Source organism: Thalassophryne amazonica, chromosome 7 (genome assembly GCF_902500255.1).
Source record: "Thalassophryne amazonica chromosome 7, fThaAma1.1, whole genome shotgun sequence".
NCBI classification, from domain to species: domain Eukaryota; kingdom Metazoa; phylum Chordata; class Actinopteri; order Batrachoidiformes; family Batrachoididae; genus Thalassophryne; species Thalassophryne amazonica.
Window position 1 is genome coordinate 120853264 of NC_047109.1, and position 21932 is coordinate 120875195.

At 43.1% G+C, this 21932-nt stretch overlaps 1 protein-coding gene and 1 long non-coding RNA gene across 2 annotated transcripts in view; both read right to left on the bottom strand.

The window, feature by feature from the left end:
• Positions 1-3604: 3604 nt before the first annotated feature.
• LOC117513527 (proprotein convertase subtilisin/kexin type 4-like) overlaps positions 3605-21932 on the bottom strand; it is a 420105-nt gene continuing 401777 nt past the window's right edge. Inside the window, exon 11 of the mRNA XM_034173695.1 lies at positions 3605-3736. Coding sequence (XP_034029586.1) covers positions 3605-3736 — 132 coding nt within the window. The remainder of the gene's footprint in view (positions 3737-21932) is intronic.
• The window catches only part of LOC117514842, a 20473-nt gene continuing 5143 nt past the window's right edge, over positions 6603-21932 (bottom strand). The window contains exons 2-3 of the long non-coding RNA XR_004561975.1: positions 20081-20089; positions 6603-6775 (exon numbers count right to left, since the gene is read on the bottom strand). This is a non-coding gene — a long non-coding RNA (uncharacterized LOC117514842). The remainder of the gene's footprint in view (positions 6776-20080; positions 20090-21932) is intronic.

Consider the following 21932-nt stretch of genomic DNA (forward strand, 5'->3'; position numbering starts at 1 on the left):
AAAATTCAAAAAGAAAAATAATATACCACCTTCAACTGCACCACAGACTAAAACAGTTAAATGTGGTCTATTAAACATTAGGTCTCTCTCTTCTAAGTCCCTGTTGGTAAATGATATAATAATTGATCAACGTATTGATTTATTCTGCCTAACAGAAACTTGGTTACAGCAGGATGAATATGTTAGTTTAAATGAGTCAACACCCCCGAGTCACACTAACTGTCAGAATGCTCGTAGCACGGGCCGGGGCGGAGGATTAGCAGCAATCTTCCATTCCAGCTTATTAATTAATCAAAAACCCAGACAGAGCTTTATTCATTTGAAAGCTTGACTCTTAGTCTTGTCCATCCAAATTGGAAGTCCCAAAAACCAGTTTTATTTGTTATTATCTATCGTCCACCTGGTCGTTACTGTGAGTGTCTCTGTGAATTTTCAGACCTTTTGTCTGACTTAGTGCTAGCTCAGATAAGATAATTATAGTGGGCGATTTTAACATCCACACAGATGCTGAGAATGACAGCCTCAACACTGCATTTAATCTATTATTAGACTCTATTGGCTTTGCTCAAAAGTAAATGAGTCCACCCACCACTTTAATCATATTTTAGATCTTGTTCTGACTTATGGTATGGAAATAGAAGACTTAACAGTAATTCCCTGAAAACTCCCTTCTGTCTGATCATTTTTTAATAACATTTACATTTACCCTGATGGACTACCCTGCAGTGGGAATAAGTTTCATTACACTAGAAGTCTTTCAGAAAGCGCTGTAACTAGGTTAAGGATATGATTCCTTCTTTATGTTCTCTAATGTCATATACCAACACAGAGCAGAGTAGCTACCTAAACTCTGTAAGGGAGCTGGAGTGTCTCGTCAATAGTTTTACATCCTCATTGAAGACAACTTTGGATGCTGTAGCTCCTCTGAAAAAGAGAGCTTTAAATCAGAAGTGCCTGACTCCGTCGTATAACTCACAAACTCGTAGCTTAAAGCAGATAACCCGTAAGTTGGAGAGGAAATGGCGTCTCACTAATTTAGAAGATCTTCACTTAGTCTGGAAAAAGAGTCTGTTGCTCTATAAAAAAGCCCTCTGTAAGCTAGGACAATCTTTCTACTCATCACTAATTGAAGAAAATAAGAACAACCCCAAGTTTCTTTTCAGCACTGTAGCCAGGCTGACAATGAGTCAGAGCTCTATTGAGCTGAGTATTCCATTAACTTTAACTAGTGATGACTTCATGACTTTCTTTGCTAACAAAATTTTGACTATTAGAGAAAAAATTACTCATAACCATCCCAAAGATGTATCGTTATCTTTGGCTGCTTTCAGTGATGCCGGTATTTGGTTAGACTCTTTCTCTCTGATTGTTCTGTCTGGGTTATTTTCATTAGTTACTTCATCCAAACCATCAACACGCTTATTAGACCCCATTCCTGCCAGGCTGCTCAAGGAAGTCCTACCATTATTTAATGCTTCAATCTTAAATATGATCAATCTATCTTTGTTAGTTGTTTATGTACCACAGGCCTTTAAGGTGGCAGTAATTAAACCATTACTTAAAAAGCCATCACTTGACCCAGCTATCTTAGCTAATTATAGGCCAATCTCCAACCTTCCTTTTCTCTCAAAGATTCTTGAGAGGGTAGTTGTAAAACAGCTAACTGATCACCTGCAGAGGAATGGTCTATTTGAGGAGTTTCAGTCAGGTTTTGGAATTCATCATAGTACAGAAACAGCATTAGTGAAGGTTACAAATGATCTTCTTATGGCTTCGGACAGTGGACTTATCTCTGTGCTTGTTCTGTTGGACCTCAGTGCTGCTTTTGATACTGTTGACCATAAAATTTTATTACAGAGATTAGAGCATGTCATAGGTATTAAAGGCACTGCGCTGCGGTGGTTTGAATCATATTTGTCTAATAGATTACAGTTTGTTCATGTAAATGGGGAATCTTCTTCACAGACTAAAGTTAATTATGGAGTTCCACAAGGTTCTGTGCTAGGACCAATTTTATTCACTTATACATGCTTCCCTTGGGCAGTATATTAGACGGTATTGCTTAAATTTTCATTGTTACGCAGATGATACCCAGCTTTATCTATCCTGAAGCCAGAGGATACACCACAATTAGCTAAACTGCAGGATTGTCTTACAGACATAAAGACATGGATGACCTCTAATTTCCTGCTTTTAACTCAGATAAAACTGAAGTTATGGTACTTGGCCCCACAAAATCTTAGAAGCATGGTGTCTAACCGATCGTTACTCTGGATGGCATTTCCCTGATCTCTAGTAATTACTGTGAGAAATCTGGGAGTTATTTTGATCAGGGATCTGTCATTCAAAGCGCATATTAAACAAATATGTAGGACTGCCTTTTGCATTTACGCAATATCTCTAAAATCAGAAAGGTCTTGTCTCAGAGTGATGCTGAAAACTAATTCATGCATTTATTTCCTCTAGGCTGGACTATTGTAATTCATTATTATCAGGTTGTCCTAAAAGTTCCCTAAAAAGCCTTCAGTGGTTCAGAATGCTGCAGCTAGAGAGTACTGACGGGGACTAGCAGGAGAGAGCATATCTCACCCGTGTTGGCCTCTCTTCATTGGCTTCCTGTTAAGTCTAGAATAGAATTTAAAATTCTTCTTCTTACTTATAAGGTTTTGAATAATCAGGTCCCATCTTATCTTAGGGACCTCGTAGTACCATATTACCCCATTAGAGCGCTTCGCTCTCAGACTGCAGGCTTACTTGTAGTTCCTAGGGTTTGTAAGAGTAGAATGGGAGGCAGAGCCTTCAGCTTTCAGGCTCCTCTCCTGTGGAACCAGCTCCCAATTCAGATCAGGGAGACAGACACCCTCTCTACTTTTAAGATTAGGCTTAAAACTTTCCTTTTCGCTAAGGCTTATAGTTAGGGCTGGATCGGGTGACCCTGGACCATCCCTTGGTTATGTTGCTTTAGACGTAGACTGCTGGGGGGGTTCCCGTGATGCACTGTTTCTTTCTTTTTTTGCTCCGTATGCATCACTCTGCATTTAATCATTAGTGATCGATCTCTGCTCCCCTCCACAGCATGTCTTTTTCCTGGTTCTTTCCCTCAGCCCCAACCAGTCTCAGCAGAAGACTGCCCCTCCCTGAGCCTGGTTCTGCTGGAGGTTTCTTCCTGTTAAAAGGGAGTTTTTCCTTCCACTGTGGCCAAGTGCTTGCTCATAGGGGGTCGTTTTGACCGTTGGGGTTTTTCATGGTTATTGTATGGCCTTGCCTTGCAATATGGAGCGCCTTGGGGCAACTGTTTGTTGTGATTTGGCGCTATATAAAAAAAAAGTTGATTGATTGATTGAAATAGAAAAAAATCTACTGTTATGAGAATGAAATCATGAAATTATGATCTTAAAATTCTACTTCTGATGTAAAGTCCAAATCCTACTTGTTTTTATATAAAATAATACATTATTTGGCATTACACAAGTATTTATTCATTATATAAAAACATCACTTTCTGTTTTTATGCTTTTACATTGTTGAATTTTATGTTCTGTCTCATGTTCTCACACCATCATTTTGCGCTGAAAGTGATCTTTTACCTGTTGTTTTAATAGTGTCACATACCATGTGCGTTCCCATGTGCGTTCCGGGTTCCGTAGAGGACGAGTGTGACCCTGAGTAACGCTCCAGCTGCGTCCTCCTCGTTCGCCCTCACACAGCTCCTTACGGCTCCTCTGCGGTCCGTCACCTGGAAACAATCACATCAACAACGACCTGTTTTCACCAGAAATTCAACTCGTGATGGATGTGCAGAAAGTCAATATTTGTTCAGGTCACTGATTTCTATTCTACGCTGATCTATGAATAAAAAAAACATTTGTTTCTACTGTAGTTCAAAGATTGTAATTTTCACAGTCCAAGAGTCAAAATACTTTGTAAAAAAGTTAATAGACTTGATATAATAGTGTGAGACCAAAGTTGTAAAATTAAAAGAACATGTGAAAAATTAACCACCATCATTGTTACTTTGTTGATTGACTGCATTTTCACAATATCATAACTTTTTTCATCTTTCAGCTTTATATCTAACAGTTTTAATCACTTCTTCAGCAGTGATTCTAAAACTCAATTTTAAAATAATGAAGACTCTTAAAAATGTGAAGATGCTTGAAGATATTTTGTTAGAAAAACAGCAATCCTCATGACATTTTTATGTAATTGATTCACTTTTCCACAAATAGTGTGCTTTCTCTGTGGAAGTCAACATCCAACAGATTAACTGATTTGAGCACCGGAATGCGTCTTTGGGTCTTTGTGTCCAGCAGTAATGACACTGCGCCAGCTGGAGATCCAGGCTAACGGAGACGTCTCTGAGACAAACAGCACTGATGCTCAACCTCACTTAGCAAGAGACAGTCGGCAACACAACAGGTAAAGGAAGAGAGGAAGCCAGGAGGTACTTGTAGTTACTTGTAGTTCCTAGGGTTGTAAGAGTAGAATGGGAGGCAGAGCCTTCAGCTTTCAGGCTCCTCTCCTGTGGAACCAGCTCCCAATTCAGATCAGGGAGACAGACACCCTCTGTACTTTAAGATTAGGCTTAAAACTTTCCTTTTTGCTAAAGCTTATAGTTAGGGCTGGATCAGGTGACCCTGAACCATCCCTTAGTTATGCTGCTATAGACTTAGACTGCTGGGGGGTTCCCATGATGCACTGTTTCTTTCTCTTTTTGCTCTGTATGCACCACTCTGCATTTAATCATTAGTGATTGATCTCTGCTCCCCTCCACAGCATGTCTTTTTCCTGGTTCTCTCCCTCAGCCCCAACCAGTCCCAGCAGAAGACTGCCCCTCCCTGAGCCTGGTTCTGCTGGAGGTTTCTTCCTGTTAAAAGGGAGTTTTCCTTCCCACTGTAGCCAAGTGCTTGCTCACAGGGGTCGTTTGACCGTTGGGGGTTTTACATAATTATTGTATGGCCTTGCCTTACAATATAAAGCGCCTTGGGGCAACTGTTTGTTGTGATTTGGCGCTATATAAAAAAATTGATTGATTGATTGATTGATTGAGGTGAGTGTGGAGACACAGTCTATGTATTTGTAGAAAGAAATCAAAGGAGACGATAACGGGGCCGAAGAACCACCTACGAGGCACATTTCTCCAGCCATGATCCAGCATGCTGGATGTGCTGCTATGTTGGATTTTATGGACAAAAATTAATCTTCATGTACAGCCTTGCAATTCTATCTGGATGGCTGTTTTCATCTGACATAGTCAACTGAAATCAGTGGATAAGCTTCTAAACAGGAAGTGAGGTCACATCTCAGTCACACTTTGATCTATCAAAACCAGGAGCAAAACTAAGGAAATGGTCCTGGACTTCAGAAGGAAGCCTCCAATGCCTCAGCCAGTAAGCATAGAGGGACGTGATGTGGAGATGGTACTGTTGTGTGTTGGGGGGTTTGGCTGGACATTTTGGTGTTCTTTTCTTTTCTTTGCTCTCCAGGTGGTATGCAAACTGATTTATTGTCTGTGGAGAAGGTGCTGGCAGAAGAGTCATTCACCCTCATCAACGTGATGTGCAGCACCTGTGGATGATGCTCACGTGCAACCTTAAAGACTTTCAGCTGAAGCAGATAATGAGATGGCGTTCTGCATTTAAGCCATGTGTGATTCAAGCAGAATTGCTGGGAACTCGACCTTGTGATGTTCGTTTGTGAGACGCTGAGGACCGCGCCTGGGTTTGACACATCGAGCCTGTGAAGGAGGACGGGTGAGGGACACATGCTGTCAGCACACATCAGAGGTGATTGATTGTCTGAATAATTGTTAACAGTAACTTGGTATTTTGTTACGCAGTATATTTGAACATTGATGAGAATTGTGCAGCTCGCTTCTCACTGCCGTGGCATGCGGACTGATGATCCTCCACCTGTTGTGAGAAGCTGCTCATTTATATAGAGCTTAAATTCAGACCTGAATGTGTTGCTGATAGTGTGTGCCTTTGAAGGATATTAGCTGTAGCTGCTGACTTACCTCACCTTTTCTATCCTTCGCAGAGTTGGTTTGTCGTGTCCACCTGGGGGGTGTTTGGCGGTGAACATGGGTCCAGAAGCGCCGGGCTTCGATCCTTTTGGGCGCTGGAGAGCGCGCCGTCCTTCACTCCTCCAGACTGACACAGTTTATGTTTGTACACTTTGTATTGCACAGAAGGGGGGAAAATAAAATTGTTTTGTTTTTGGAACCGCTTTTTGGTTGTTTTGGTGCTGGGTTCTGTCAGACGCAGGTCCGCTCCTCAACCCGCGTCGACACATAACAGGTACCATCCTATAAGTACCTGGGAGTGGTGTTGGACAATAAGCTGGACTGGACAGCCAACACAGACCTTCTTTACAAGAAGAGTCAGTCTCAGCTGTACTTCCTCCGAAAGCTGGGCTCATTTAACATCTGCTCTAAACTGCTGCACCTTTTATCAGTCAGTGGTAGTGAGCGCTCTCCTCTATGCTGTGGTCTGTTGGTGCAGCATCAGTAAGAAGAACATCTCCTGCCTGAATAAGATCATTAAAAAGGCTGGGTGGGTCAGTGGTGGGACTGAAGCTGGCTCCAGTGGAATAGATGGTTGAGCAGAGGACTCTGTCCCGGTTCAAGGCAATTATGAACAATGCCTCACACTGTCTACAGGAGGCCTTCAGAGAGAGGAGGAGCACGTTCAGCAGCAGACTGCTGTCTCAGCGCTGCTCCACAGACAGACTGAGGATGTCCTTTGTGCCTCGTGCCATTAGACTGGACAACACTCTGACCGAGCAAGAGAGTCCTGTGTCTTTTATATTTATATAACTTTATATGTTTTGCAACTGACAGACTGTTTTTAATGTAATGTTACTGTATTTTAGTCATTTATTTGTTGTGTGACCGATGTGTTTGTGAACAGCGGGTCAAATGTCATTTCCTTCGGGATTAATAAAGTTCTTATCTATCTATCCATCCAAACTTGCTATGTGGTCTTCAGACCTCATTGTGAGGATGCAGATAGCAGATGTGAAACGGGTGCTTTGGTTAAACACTGGACGTTTTTTGAAAATGCTGAGCTCATCAGTACCGTCGTGCCAAGGTTTTAGCTAAATCCAACCTACTGTCTTCACCAGACAAACAGCTGAACTAACGGTTTGTTTATCGCCGCTTAAACAGGAAGACAAAGAAACAAGGAAGCAGAAAGAGCCAACTTGGGGAATATTAGCTAAACGATTTAAAGAAGCACATGGCTCCTCCTCCCTCGTTACTCCCATCCAGTAAACACGCTCGCCGTCAGTGTTGGGGAAAGTAACTTTGGAAAGTTACTTCATTAGTTAGTCTATACAGTTATATTTTACAGTTACTTCTTACATTTGTTATGTGTCGGACGCAGCTCGGAGAACCGACCAGCGTTTGAAGGACCCAGTATGAAATAAGCAGAGCACGGTACAAAGGCTAACTGAATTTAATACATAACAGTGATGTGACACAAAAACAACAAAAGAGTGTACGGTCTGGCGTGGTGGTGATACGGTGCGCTCCCAGCAGCGCTAACGGTCCGGAGCCAGAAGCCGTTCGGACCCAAGGACCCCGCCGACACCCCCCAGGTGGCCGCAACAAACCGAGTCTGTGAAAGAAGGAACCATTATGTGAGTCCACACTCTACACACAGAGAGACCACTCAAAGGTGTACATAAACAGCAAACACTTCCTGGCTTAATTACTAATCAGCTTCCCAACCTGCAGGCATGGAACATCCAGTTCACAAAACTCCACTGCAGTGGAAGCCGATACATGACTAACGTACAGCTCAATATAATAAGGTGTGAGGGACACCACATTTACTGACTGTATAAACGTTAGTCACAAAATCTAACGTACCTCAGGAAGTGTGCTGACGAGCGTGAGACCTCACCCCCTCCTCTTTCACAGACCGTGCATCAAACCCTGGACGTTCTCTGCATCCACTGATGATGAGATGGCTCCCGAGACGACGATCTCACCCATCTGGTCACAAGGTCGAGTCTCTGGCAAATACACACTGTATACTCCAGTCTTAAATGCCACCATGTTCCAATCCATATAGATGCACCACAGCTGTGAGTCCTGACGAGCCGCAGGTGATCAGGGTGAGGTCCTGATAACCTCAGCAACACAGCCACTCAGTCCCAAATGCAAGCCACCTGGAAGGAAAAACAAAAGACAGAAACAAAAAGGCAGCCAGGCCCCCCAGCCATACAACAGTACCCCACCCTCACGGGAAGCCTCCCGGCGACCACACAAACCTGGCCCAGGAGAAACACCCCCCTCCAGGGACCATGGCTGGAAACCGCATCTGCATTCGTCTTCCAACAGAATGGTTGATGTCCTCTGGCTGCATCCTTGCCTTTGTTTCAGTCAGTCACTTAGCACAGGTGTGGCCAGGAGTTCTTAAACCTGTGCGGTCAGCCTTTATCCAACCATGTGCGGTCATTAGTCATAAAACAAAAAAGACAAACACAAACAACCAAACCACCCCCCCCTCCCCAGGGGACCGTCTTATCAAACCCCGGGATGAGGAGAAAAGAAAAACCCCAAACTTAAGCTTACAAATAAAAGCGCTAAAACCCCCCCCCCCCCCCCCAAATGACATGTAGGGACCAACACCCCCCAGAGGACTTCCCGCCAGCTCCAGGAGTAATAACCACAGCCGAGGTCCCTCTGGGATCCAACGTCACCCACGGGGACTCCCAGCGCCTCCCAGAGGACCACTCGTCAACCCCAGGAGACGCCTCCCCTCATGACCAACGGACCCAGCCCCGGCCATCTATGGCTAGAAGGACCCACAGCCCTTTCCCCCCCAGAGGACACCACAGTCAAACCCTGAGGGCGGAAACTGGGGGGAAAAACAAGAAGAGAGGAAAAAAAAATATACAAACAAAACAACCCCAACCCCACCCCCTTGGCGCAGTGGAAACTGAAAGCACGTCCAGTGTCACCAACCGTGACTATACCCCAGAAGCCAACCGGGAGGAGTGGAACAGCGGTTATGGCAAACGGCACAAAACGGCACCACTCCTACGACTTCTACACCAGCCACTAGCTGCGGGTATATCCCACTGCCCCAAACCTCAGCCACGCCGATGGCAGACGGCCAAAGGCGTGCTGAAGCCGGAGGTGGAACAGGGAATCAAAAAACACCCCCCCCCCCCCCAGGTGCAGAGGTTACCCGGGAAACGCCCAGTATAACCAAACTGCACCACTCCAGCAACGCTGACACTACGGCTCACCCGGCTGGAGCCAGAGAAGAAGAGAGGGAAGAAAAAGAAAATACACACCTGTTCTAACTTAAGAGCTTAATGGTAATGTGACTAAGTCACCAAAAGAGGGAGCCAAAGTGCTAAAAATGAAAAAACCCCCTTTGGTGACAGAAAACAAACGAGCTGCATCTCCGTGCGCAGCTGTGTGCAACCCACAACCAAAATGTGCTCAACTAAATAACGCCGGAGCTGATACAACAGACGCAGTAGTTATCTTTATCCGGGGAAACGGGGCTACAACTGTAACACAGGAAGCTCAGCGACCTGTGCCACAGAGCTCCGCCGTGCGCGTGCACCCATTACAGACACACTCTTGCAGCTCCCGTTTAAACCTCTTATCCGGTTGGAGCGTGACGCCACCATGTTCCAATCCATATAGATGCACCACAGCTGTGAGTCCTGACGAGCCGCAGGTGATCAGGGTGAGGTCCTGATAACCTCAGCAACACAGCCACTCAGTCCCAAATGCAAGCCACCTGGAAGGAAAAACAAAAGACAGAAACAAAAAGGCAGCCAGGCCCCCCAGCCATACAACAACATTTACTTCATTAGCAGCTGCGGACACCTTGTCGGCAGCTGCTGAATGTAATTAATAAAGTTACTCATAATCTAATTTGGTTATTTTTAAGATTTAGTAATCAGAAAAGTAACTATTAGTTACTTTGCTGATTAGTTACTTTTCTGATTGCTCAATTTTACGAGTAACGAAGTTAGATTACTCGTTACCTTATTAGTTACATTACTTATTAGTTGCAAGTTTTCTGCAGATTCTAATAAAGTAACTGCATAAAGCACCTGTATAAAGCAACTAAAAAAGTAACTAAAAAAGTAACTTGTCAAAGTTACTTTCCACAACACTGCTCGCCGTCCCTGTTCATCACAAGCAGCACATCTGGAGTGACGATGGCACATCGCAGAGTGAGTCGCCGAGCAGCAAAAAGACTGACAGCCCTCTCCTATTTATGGGTTACCACGGCAACGCATCCATCAATCACACCTCGCAGCGATGGCCTGACCCACGCTTTCTGCCAGAGAGCTGAGCTGCACAGACGAAGCCTTTTCAATTTACATGCTGAAACACACACACACACACACACACACACACACACACACACACACACACACACACACACACACACACACACACACACACACACACACACACACACACACACACACACACACACACACACACACACACACACACACACACACAGATGCTGGCTGACAGTAGTACTCTGAAGTACAACAGTGTACATTTCTAAGTACTTTTTTGTACTCTTGTCATCAGTAAACTGTGAGAAAAAGAGTTGAATTTAATAAAGGTTTGTGTCCAAGCCGACTTAAAACTGTAACTTGTCTGAACTTGAAAGGATAAGATGAGGCAACTTTAGCTGACACAGTGTCGTCTGTGTGGATTTGTGCTGAATGTTGTGTATTCTGGGTAAAACTGTGTCATTGATTTTGTGATTTCTGTTTTTGTTTTCTTTAATAAATCTAATTTTCTTAAGTCAGATTGAATTATATCTTGAAATTTCAGTTTTATGATCAGTTTATTTTAAATAACATTATCAACCTATGTCCAACTAGTTTTAAAACTGTGAACGTCTTGTAGATTATGAACTTACTAAAATATGAACGTGTAAAAACCACATTTTAATGCTGAACATACTGAAAAAATAATGAAGTATTTTTAAGGTCTAGAAGCACAATGGCACACCGCTGAAAGGCCTTGATTCAAAGCAACCCTCTGTTATATTTCCAGCTGAAGAGCAGTTTATTTCCATGTTACTATGCATGAATCCATAAAAGTTACAAACTATGTGTGTGTGTGTGTGTGTGTGTGCTGTTGAAATCACAGACTGTATGTTGTGCAAGCAAACAAAAACAAACAGAAAACCTAATTAAATTGCTTCAAATAGTAACACTCAGTTAAATAAAGTGTTGGGGTCTGTCCCCTGTCTGTGTCTTATGTATGTTGTCATTGTGTTCGGTCCTGTGCCCGTAACAGTCGTGCCGTTTCCCTCTTTTGCTACTCTTTTGCAGTCTTGTATTGCACTTTGGTTTTCTGTCTTTTCTTCCTTGGTTTTATATTTGCTTACACTGAAAAAAGTGAAACACAGTGCACTTCATTCAAAGTACTTATTTACATTGGTCTAATGGAAAATTGTGGTTTCCAGCTTAAATCTGCTGGAATCACTTTACAAAATAATAAATACACATTGTGAGAAACTAAAAAAATTAGCTGTAACAAATGACATCAATTTTTTAAAGTTGATCCAAAGTAGCATTTTTTTTCAGTGTATTTTATGGTTCTCCTTTTAGTTTAAGTATGTTGGTATGGTTTGTTTGCTACTCACTCCCAGAAGTCCTTGGGGTTTGTGGCACACTGGGTGTGACCAGACGCCACAAATTCACGTCAGTCGCGTGGCGACAGATGCAGCACCATCACCCGGTGTGTCGCTCTGCTTTCGCTGCGAAAATTTGCCCCAGTGTGTCATCAAATAGGAGGAGCAACCATTCCGCTCGCTGGCTCCAGATGTCAGTCAAGTTAACATGGCGGACCTTGATCACACGGAGCAAGTTGTTGTGGAAAGCTGACAAACGTCATGAGATGTTCCCAATACAGGGAGTATCATTATTTGCTGCAGGAGCTGCATCTGGATGATAACCGCTTTCAGAGGTTCTTCCACCTCTGCAGGACCGAGTTTGAGGACCAACTGTCCCGTTCACACGCACACATGTAAACAATTAAAAAAAAAAAACTCTGCTGCCTGCTGTGGGGCTGCTGCTCGCTCTTCCCCAAAAAACTGTCATAATTGTGAAATAAAGGACAAAAGGGACTTAATTCCAGCTGCTACCAGAGACAGGACATGTTCACATCCCACTCAGTCAAACTCCAGACATCTCCACATCACTACATATTCAGTTCCTGATTGGTCATCGCGGCGCGACAAGTCAAAAAAGTTCAAATTTTTCAACTTGGGGAGGAGGGCAACGTGATGTGACAGAACGCAATATCGTGCCACAAATGCGCCAATCGCTCAAAATCGCTTCACTTGTGTTGTTTCATTCGCGTCCATCGTGTCGCTTGGCGCCACAATGTGTCCTTCCATAGGGATTACATGGCAACCTGTCGCTGCTGTTGCTGCTGTCGCTTGCGTTGCACCCGGTGTGAACGCGGCATTAGTCAGTTTCTGTGTGTCTTTGTCACCCGGTCTCCCCCACACAGCTGCTCCTCATCTCCTAATCACACCACCTGTCATTCATCACTATTTAGGACAGGCCTGTTCCCCTTTGAGTTGTCAGATTATTCTTTGACACCCCTGGTTTGTTAACTACTCGTGACATCCTTGTATTGTTTGCCTCTCATCGTTCCCTGAATGTCTGCTGCTACAGTACCGCTGTGTTTGCTCTGTCAGTTTGTTGGACTGCAACACTGGTAATTAACCACCTTTGTTTTGGCTTTATTTCCTGTGTGGTTACTGAATGCATCACCTATTGCCTTCATTCTGAAACTGCTCTCACAACAGAATGCAGCATTAAGTTTGTTCAAATTAATGAGTTTGTGTAAATACTACTTGTTAAATTAATTTGGATAAACTTAACTCATCTGAGTGTTACTAGTTGAAGCACATTATTGAGTTGTCCAACAACTCTCATTATTTTATTTATTTATTTATTTTTTGGTGTCAGGGAGAAACAAGAAAAAAAAATAAATCCAAAAAGACTATTATTTTATTTCTGACTGTGGGCTAAATGTTGCAAACCTGCACTTTCTTTTAAGTGTCTTTGTTATTTTTCAGTTTGTAGAAAGGTACATATGGGCTCTTCAGAGCTCACTGTTGTGGGTGGAATCTACCTACGAGCGCTCGTGTGGGCAGAAGGATTCCCAGACGCTTTCTAAATACAGATGCTGATTCAGTCCTTATGATCTGGATGCACCTCAAGAAGTTAATTATCACATTCTGACATTATAAGTGAGGGAATTTCAGATTCATTTTTCTCTACAGCTTCAAATCTGAAGACTGCACACTAATAAAAATCAGACAGGATGTCGTCCACACGTTAAACTGGGCAAATCTGTCACTTTGACTCCTCGGAGTGCTGCTCTGGTTTGTAATTTGGTCTCAAGCACAAACAGAACTAAGCCAAAAAAAAAAAAAAAAACCCTAATGATTTTAGTTTTTGAATACCTTGTTGGTGATTTTGTTTAATTTTTGTATTTTTTTTAAATGACAGAACGACATGACCCACTTTACAGTCACGTGAACAGCCTAAAATATAAATATATTAAACTTGTTGAAACAGTTTTTCCTCAAATGTTTGCTGCTTTTTTTTAAAGTTGCTTAGAGCTGGTTCAGAGTAGTCCACTGAATTGTATAAATTAATAAAGCCATCTTTTCTTAGTTCTTTGTTTGGTTTTTTGTTTTAACCAGGTCACTATTAGTTTAAATAAATGTAAAACATTTCAAAACAGCAGGGGGCGATCATGAGGGTTGAGCTGAAATATGTTTCACAAATGTCTTAGCACACGTTGCTATTTAAACGATCAGCACAAACCAGGGTGCAACGTGCCACATTATTCAGGAGCGTTTTGCAGGCAGATCATAAAATCATCTTATGGCCAAGAACGTGGCACATGTTCATCTCCAGATTAGTGCAGGTGAACTTTCTATTTACAGAACTTGAGCACTGGGTGTAAAAATGACAATGGTATTGGGTGGAAACTCTTAACACTCACATTGTACTTTCTGCCACTTAGCGCCGGGTGGAAAATAGAACCCAGATCTCAAATGAAACACAAAAGAAGCAAATCACCACATTTGATGAGGTGATTCAAGTAAAAAATGTCAAAGCCATCAGCACTGAACGTAACGGCGTCCCGTCACGTCCAAACGGCGCCCCCTCGCTCTGTCCCACCAGGCAGCCTGTGTGTGCAGACCAGAGTTCAGGCATGTCGCCTCCAACTGAGCTCCACATCGATTCGTTGTTGGTCAACAAACAGCAGGATGCTACAGGTGGATCAATGCGCTTCACATGCCTTCCAGCCTCCCAGCATGCCTTTCTGTCTGCGGAGCAAAGGCCTGGCCGTCACTGCTAAACCTTCTGACTGAAGGATTTTGTTGGGAAAGTGTAGGAACACGGACCCACAACAGGGGGCGCAAATGAACGGACAATGGAGTAAGTCAAATAACAACGCTTTACTGTTGTGAATGTGCACAACGAATACAACCAATCACAGAAATGGACAACAGTCAATTTACAAAAGTGTCGTGTGGGCAGGCTCGAAGATAGGAGACGCCTCTCCAAGGTAAGACCGGTACCACACGGCTTCCTCCGCCACAGGACCCCGGGTATACTGGAGCCGCCAAGTCCCGAACTCCCAGGTGGCCACTGCCTCCGCGTGTCGGACCTGGTACTGCTGGCGAGGAACAAAAACACAATTAAAGGTGGGCGCGTTTGCACCCAGTAATCCACACAGCAGGAAAGCTACCTCCACCTCTCGTTGGAAAAAAAGGTCTGTTATCACTCACAAAAGTCACAAAAGGTTACTGTCAAGCAGTCAGCTGAGACTATTACCTTCCAGGTAGAACGATATCTCGGCAATGAGGTGGAGATGCCGTCCTGCTGATATACCCCACTGATGATTGCCGTCAGCTGTCTCAGGTGATGGGTGACAGCTGTCACCGAGGCTGCTCCCGTGAGGCGGCGGCGCCCTCTGGTGCCTGGAGCCCGCACTCCAGGCAGGGCGCCCTCTGGTGGTGGTGGGCCAGCAGTACCTCCTCTTCAGCGGCCCACACAACAGATTTAGAATTTTTTTAAGTGTTTCTAAGTGAATGAAAGTTAAATTTGTCATGAATTAATTTTTAGAATAGAAGAAATACGAGGGCTGTCCATAAAGTATAGGTCCTTTTTATTTTTTTCTAAAACTATATGGATTTCATTCATATGTTTTTACGTCAGACATGCTTGAACCCTCGTGCGCATGCGTGAGTTTTTCCACGCCTGTCGGTGACGTCATTCGCCTGTGAGCACTCCTTGTGGGAGGAGTCGTCCAGCCCCTCGTCGGAATTCCTTTGTCTGAGAAGTTGCTGACAGACTGGCGCTTTGTTTGATCAAAACTTTTTCTAAACCTGGTTAAGCTGGTTTTTGGTGAAAATTTTAACGGCTGATGAGAGATTTTGAGGTGATACTGTCACTTTAAGGACTTCCTATGGAGTGAGACATCGTGCAGCGCTCTCAGGCGGCGTCATCAGCCTGTTTCAAGCTGAAAACCTCCACATTTCAGGCTCTATTGATCCAGGACGTCGTGAGAGAACAGAGAAGTTTCAGAAGAAGTCGGTTTCAGCATTTTATCCGGATATTCCACTGTTAAAGGAGATTTTTTTAATGAAAGACGTGCGGACAGGTCGAGAGAGAAACAGGCTGACGACGGCGGCTGAGAGCGCTGCGCGACGTCTCGCACCGTGGGAAGTCCTTAAAGCGACAGTATCACCTCAAAATCTCTCATCAGCCGTTAAAATTTTCACCAAAAACCAGCTTAATTTTTCGAACCGTGTCCACTTCGATGTGTCTCACAGGTTTAGAAAAAATTTTGATCAAACAACGCGCCAGTCTCTCAGCAACTTCTCAGACAAAGGAATTCCGACGAGGGGCTGGACGACTCCTCCCACAAGGAGTGCTCACAGGCGAATGACGTCACCGACAGGCGTGGAAAAAGTCACGCATGTGCACGAGGGTTCAAGCATGTCTGACGTAAAAACATATGAATGAAATCCATATAGTTTTTGAATAAAATAAAAAGGACCTATACTTTATTGACAGACCTCGTACATAAACAGGACAAAAAAAAATGCCTTTAAAGTGTTGTTAATTACTGTCAGTGTCATTGTGAGGTGGAATCTTCCACTGAAAGACACTTTTTAATGGTTATATCTTCAGAGAATCTTCATGTTTAGGACACACTGTAACATATCGTACGTCCAGCCTCATCACTATGAAACTTTTTTAGAAATCCTCTGAGGTGTCTGACGTCTCTGAAGTCTGAGTTTGTCACAAGTTTGAACAATGTCAAGTTGCTGCATCACAAATTTGAAGGAAGTGTGTCATGAATATTCATCAGTCTTTTTTTTCTTTTTAAATACTGGCCTGCAGCGGACGTTCATAAACCATATCTATCGTTTTATATTGTTTTTGGTTCTGTGCATCTGAATTCGTCTCTCTTCAATATATCTGTACAGCTTCAAATCCCAACATGGCACCATGCCTGAGGAAGATCTAGATCTTAACCCCCACCCCCATGAGCAAGCACACTGATTACAGGAAGAAACCTGAAGCAGAGCAGGTTCCGTGGGGGGAACAAAACAAAGCAGAAGAGTGACTGAAATGTTGCAGCTCAACAAATTCAATCAATCAATCAATCAATCAATTTTTTTATATAGCGCCAAATCACAACAAACAGTTGCCCCAAGGTGCTTTATATTGTAAGGCAAGGCCATACAATAATTATGTAAAACCCCAACGGTCAAAACGACCCCCTGTGAGCAAGCACTTGGCTACAGTGGGAAGGAAAAACTCCCTTTTAACAGGAAGAAACCTCCAGCAGAACCAGGCTCAGGGAGGGGCAGTCTTCTGCTGGGACTGGTTGGGGCTGAGGGAGAGAACCAGGAAAAAGACATGCTGTGGAGGGGAGCAGAGATCGATCACTAATGATTAAATGCAGAGTGGTGCATACAGAGCAAAAAGAGAAAGAAACAGTGCATCATGGGAACCCCCCAGCAGTCTACGTCTATAGCAGCATAACTAAGGGATGGTTCAGGGTCACCTGATCCAGCCCTAACTATAAGCTTTAGCAAAAAGGAAAGTTTTAAGCCTAATCTTGAAAGTAGAGAGGGTGTCTGTCTCCCTGATCTGATTCCCCATTTACATGAACAAATTGTAATCTATTAGACAAATATGATTCAAACCACCGCAGCGCAGTGCCTTTAATACCTATGGCATGCTCTAATCTCTGTAATAAAATTTTATGGTCAACAGTATCAAAAGCAGCACTGAGGTCTAACAGAACAAGCACAGAGATGAGTCCACTGTCCGAGGCCATAAGAAGATCATTTGTAACCTTCACTAATGCTGTTTCTGTACTATGACGAATTCTAAAACCTGACTGAAACTCTTCAAATAGACCATTCCTCTGCAGGTGATCAGTTAGCTGTTTTACAACTACCCTTTCAAGAATTTTTGAGAGAAAAAGAAGGTTGGAGATTGGCCTATAATTAGCTAAGACAGCTGGGTCAAGTGATGGCTTTTTAAGTAATGGTTTAATTACTGCCACCTTAAAAGCCTGTGGTACATAGCCAACTAACAAAGATAGATTGATCATATTTAAGATCGAAGCATTAAATAATGGTAGGGCTTCCTTGAGCAGCCTGGTAGGAATGGGGTCTAATAAACATGTTGATGGTTTGGATGAAGTAACTAATGAAAATAACTCAGACAGAACAATCGGAGAGAAAGAGTCTAACCAAATACCGGCATCACTGAAAGCAGCCAAAGATAACGATACGTCTTTGGGATGGTTATGAGTAATTTTTTCTCTAATAGTTAAAATTTTGTTAGCAAAGAAAGTCATGAAGTCATTACTAGTTAAAGTTAATGGAATACTCAGCTCAATAGAGCTCTGACTCTTTGTCAGCCTGGCTACAGTGCTGAAAAGAAACCTGGGGTTGTTCTTATTTTCTTCAATTAGTGATGAGTAGAAAGATGTCCTAGCTTTACAGAGGGCTTTTTTATAGAGCAACAGACTCTTTTTCCAGGCTAAGTGAAGATCTTCTAAATTAGTGAGACGCCATTTCCTCTCCAACTTACGGGTTATCTGCTTTAAGCTACGAGTTTGTGAGTTATACCACGGAGTCAGGCACTTCTGATTTAAGGTTCTCTTTTTTAGAGGAGCTACAGCATCCAAAGTTGTCTTCAATGAGGATGTAAAACTATTGACGAGATGCTCTATCTCACTTACAGAGTTTAGGTAGCTACTCTGCACTGTGTTGGCATATGGCATTAGAGAACATAAAGAAGGAATCATATCCTTAAACCTAGTTACAGCGCTTTCTGAAAGACTTCTAGTGTAATGAAACTTATTCCCCACTGCTGGGTAGTCCATCAGAGTAAATGTAAATGTTATTAAGAAATGATCAGACAGAAGGGAGTTTTCAGGGAATACTGTTAAGTCTTCTATTTCCATACCATAAGTCAGAACAAGATCTAAGATATGATTAAAGTGGTGGGTGGACTCATTTACTTTTTGAGCAAAGCCAATAGAGTCTAATAATAGATTAAATGCAGTGTTGAGGCTGTCATTCTCAGCATCTGTGTGGATGTTAAAATTGCCCACTATAATTATCTTATCTGAGCTAAGCACTAAGTCAGACAAAAGGTCTGAAAATTCACAGAGAAACTCACAGTAATGACCAGGTGGACGATAGATAATAACAAATAAAACTGGTTTTTGGGACTTCCAATTTGGATGGACAAGACTAAGAGTCAAGCTTTCAAATGAATTAAAGCTCTGTCTGGGTTTTTGATTAATTAATAAGCTGGAATGGAAGATTGCTGCTAATCCTCCTCCTCGGCCCGTGCTACGAGCATTCTGGCAGTTAGTGTGACTCGGGGGTGTTGACTCATTTAAACTAACATATTCATCCTGCTGTAACCAGGTTTCTGTTAGGCAGAATAAATCAATATGTTGATCAATTATTATATCATTTACCAACAGGGACTTAGAAGAGAGAGACCTAATGTTTAATAGACCACATTTAACTGTTTTAGTCTATGGTGCAGTTAAAGGTGCTATATTATTTTTTTCTTTTTGAATTTTTATGCTTAAATAGATTTTTTGCTGGTTATTGGTGGTCTGGGAGCAGGCACCGTCTCTACGGGGATGGGGTAATGAGGGGATGGCAGGGGGAGAGAAGCTGCAGAGAGGTGTGTAAGACTACAACTCTGCTTCCTGGTCCCAACCCTGGATAGTCACGGTTTGGAGGATTTAAGAAAATGGGGATGGGGTAATGAGGGGATGGCAGGGGGAGAGAAGCTGCAGAGAGGTGTGTAAGACTACAACTCTGCTTCCTGGTCCCAACCCTGGATAGTCACGGTTTGGAGGATTTAAGAAAATGGGGATGGGGTAATGAGGGGATGGATTCACATATAATCTAGTGTTCACAATGACGGCAAAACTGAGCAGACAACAAGGAGCTGATCAGAATCACCGTGAAATAGAGTGCATTATTACACAGATTTCCCATCAGCCCAACATGGACCATCATCCAGCAATGCAAGTTCCCAGGTTCAAAAATTACAATATAAGCTGCAGGCATATCGAAGGAAGGTCTCAGACACTCATATATGAGCGAACCGCTCCGCCCCAAATCGACATCCTAAATTATGTCATTCTGCTACTTCAATGCCAGAAATGCCCAAAACAGTCATTCCACAGCAGCAGACCCTCACATATACCAGCTTCAGGTCGAGGAACATTCAGTCCAGGTACAGGATCCCACCATCCACCTTAGGGCCCGGTCCCACTGGTGTTTAGAAAGATTTGCGTATGAATTGTGCACAATATTGGTGTATATTTGCCAAACATCTGCAATATCCATGAAACATGCTTGTATGAGTCGGCCGACAGCCACACACATCCACAATTATCCTGGCACGTTTTCCGTTGCCAGGATTTTTGAGCTGCACAAAATTTTGGTTGTGGATGACATCCGCCTTACATACTCCATACATACTCAATCTATGCGCTGTATATCCACCGTTATCCGCTGATATCTGCAACTGATGTGGTATTTGCGGCTTGGCAGCGGACCAGGACAGTGTGTAAAAGATATTTTGCGTGCCCATCACATCCACATCACAAATTAAAATAATTTGTAGCAAATGCATACAGATTGGCCACGAATAAAGCGTTTTTATTACGTCTGCTTTGCATCTGATTTGGGAACAATTTGTGAAGGCATAACAAACACTTCACGTAAACCCAAAGTAGCATATAAATGTGGCAGAAATCGACATACCTGCCAGTCAGTGCCAGTCCAGCTGTGGAGACGTACAGATGTAGTTATGGATCCCAAAAGACGTGGTGTGATAGTTGCTGCCATCCAACAACATACCAATCAGGGGGTGGGGTGGGAGACCGGGCCCATGTGTTGCTGGAGGAGGTGGGGTGGGAGATGGAGCCCTCTCTTCTGCATCAGCGGCAGCTTTCTGCCTCTTCCTCCCCTGCTTCATTCATTTGGACATGTTGTCGCTGTGGTGTCGGTGTGAATAGTGATCCCGAAAGGCCTGAGTGCGCTTCTTTTATGACCACAATGCAGATGCTGGGAATGCGCAATACAACTGCTGTTTCCGCAACACGTGAGCAATGCATTCTCAAATACATTTGTAATACTGCCATGATAATCACAATGTGTCTGATCCGTGTCCTTAATACATGCGTTATACATCCGTGACAGTTCATCATATATTCACTATACATTATTAATATATCCGTAATTCATACTTGGGAATTTGTCATTTTTGGCCAATTTTGCTGCAGACAACAACAAACATCCGAATGTTGTATACTCAATTCATACACAATTAATCCTCTCCCCAGTGGGACTGGGCCCCCAGGAACATCGGGAAGATTGATTCACATCAATTACCTCCATCACATGCAGGACTGAGCAGAATCTGTTTTTACTGCTTCCTGTTAAAGTACCACTTTAAAATTACTGTTCCCAAACCAGTTAGAACAAAATTAAATACTAGTAAATAACATTCTATGTATTAAGGTTTCGTGACATAACAACATGAATCTTTTAGTGCAGTGGTTCTCAAAGTGTGGGACAGAGAGTCCCTCTGGTGGCACACAGAGTCAACCAAACAAACTCATGTTTTTATGTTGTAACTAAGTCAGCTGCTTTATTTCAAACAAGGTTAAGGTTAACTGAACAATTTCTCATGGAATCAACACAAACAAATGGAGCAGATGATTCATAATGACATCCATCTCCGCTGAAAGCAAAGTGAACTGAAGCAATGCTTCATAAGAGTTGGGTTCAGCCATAGAGGTATATAATAGAAATGTAACAATATGTACGAGGTCTGTGAGAAAAGTAACGGACCTTTTTATTTTTTCAAAAACTATATGGATTTGATTCATATGTTTTTACATCAGACATGCTTGAACCCTCGTGCACATGAGTGAGTTTTTCCACGCCTGTTGGTTGCGTCATTGGCCTGTGGGCAGACTTTGAGTGAGCACTGCTCCACCCCTCTCGTTGTTGTTTCATTGCGAGGAAATGGCGGAATGATTTGGGCTTTTTTCCATCAGAATTTTTTCAGAAACTGTTAGAGACAGGCAGCTGGAAACCATTAGAAAAATTTATCTGGCTTTCAGTGAAAATTTTATGGGCTTCACAGAGAATAAGGAGTGTTACTACAGCTTTAAGGACGGCCCACAATGGCGCACGGCGCGCCGCGCTCCGAGCGGCCATCGAGAGGCAGAAAACACCACATAATTTCTCAATGGATGGCTGTGTGGAGCCGGGACCGTCGTGTGCAATTTCTCTGGTTATCACAAAAGCTGGACATCA